Source organism: Carlito syrichta, unplaced genomic scaffold (genome assembly GCF_000164805.1).
Source record: "Carlito syrichta isolate Samal-C Ts95f unplaced genomic scaffold, Tarsius_syrichta-2.0.1 Scaffold302340, whole genome shotgun sequence".
Lineage (NCBI taxonomy): Eukaryota > Metazoa > Chordata > Mammalia > Primates > Tarsiidae > Carlito > Carlito syrichta.
The window spans coordinates 247,173-248,534 of NW_007246436.1; the positions used below are offsets into that span (position 1 = coordinate 247,173).

Consider the following 1,362-nt stretch of genomic DNA (forward strand, 5'->3'; position numbering starts at 1 on the left):
CTCGCCAAGTTGCCCAGGCGAGTCTTGAACCTGCGGGCTCAGGCAATTCACTCACCTCGGTCTCCCAAAGCGCGGGATTACAGGCTGAGTCACCGAGCGCAGCCCACCCAGCACTTTCAGATAGAACCTAGGGGAAAGAGTCCCAGTGCCCTGAGTCTGCAGTATCGGGCAGGCAAGGAGCACTGAACTGGGAGTCAGAAGGGCAGACCTTGCCACCAAATCCCTATGGGACCCTGCGCAAGTCATTGCCCCCTCTCTGGGCCTCAATTTCGCCATATAGAGCCAAAGGCCTTGGACTCAGTGTCATCGTGGGCCTGGCCAGCTCTGACAGCCGGCTAGGTCAAGGGGGGGTGGCAGAGCAGACAGGCCTGGCTATGGCGTGGGAGGCTATGCCTCCCTGCCCCCCAGTACCTACCCGGTTAAAGACGTTGTCAAAGCTGTGTGGGCTGGTGACATCGAAGCAGAGGAGAAGGACACTGGCATCGGGGTAGAAGAGGGGCCGCAGGCGATCATAGTCATCTTGACCTGGGAGAGAGGGGGTGAACTTCCTTCAGAGCTCTGTGAGCTCCTCCTCACTACCAGGGAGGGCATCCCAGTAGGCAGGGAGCGTCTGGGCGGGGGGGGCACGGCCTAGTTGTGTGCCTCAGAGTGACATAAATTTGGCATGAGGTGGCCACTCCATGTGAAGTTCCCCTTGGGGCGGTGTTCACCAGCCTGCCGGTGGGATGTACCAGCCGTAGTTTGGGAAGACCACTTGCCGGGAGACTGTTCTGGAAGGAGTGAGGGGGAGAGGCAGAGGCCAGGACTGGAGCAGTCTGGAGGAACTGAGGCCACTACTCAGAAGCCTGCTTGGTCCTGAGTTTAGGGGGAGTGTTGGCGGGTGGAAGTCCGGCAAAGACATCTTAGCCCGTCCAAGCTAAGCCTGAGCTTAGCTTTGAGGGCAGAAGCCAAGCTCATACAGGTCTTTCTTTTTTTGAGTCGGGGTCTCACTCTGTTGCCCAGACTGGAGTGCAGTGGCACACTCACAGCCCACTGCATCCTCAATCTGTTGGGCTTAGGCGATCCTTCCACCTCAGCCTTCCAAGCAGCTGGGACTACAGGCATGTGCCGCCATGCCTGGCTAATTTTTTGATGTTTTATAAAGATGAGGTCTCACCATGTTGCTCAGGTTGGTCTTGAACTCCTGGGCTCAAGCAAGCTACCTGTAATCTCCCAAAGTGCTGGGATTACAGGTGTGAACCACCCCATCTGACCTTTTTTTTTTTTTTGAGTTGGGGTCTCACTTTGTCACCCAGACTGGTGTGCAGTGGCCGCTTCCGGCCACCGCAACCTCGACCTGCTGGGCTCCGGCAATCCTTCCCT

General features: G+C 57.4%; 1 protein-coding gene across 1 annotated transcript in view; it reads right to left on the minus strand.

Moving 5' to 3' along the window:
* Positions 1–1,362, minus strand: part of RHOD (ras homolog family member D) — a gene marked incomplete at its 5' end in the record, with an annotated part of 4,868 nt that overhangs the window by 2,976 nt on the left and 530 nt on the right. Inside the window, one exon of the mRNA XM_008056401.2 lies at positions 416–525. Within this exon, the coding sequence (XP_008054592.2) occupies positions 416–525 (110 nt within the window). The remainder of the gene's footprint in view (positions 1–415; positions 526–1,362) is intronic.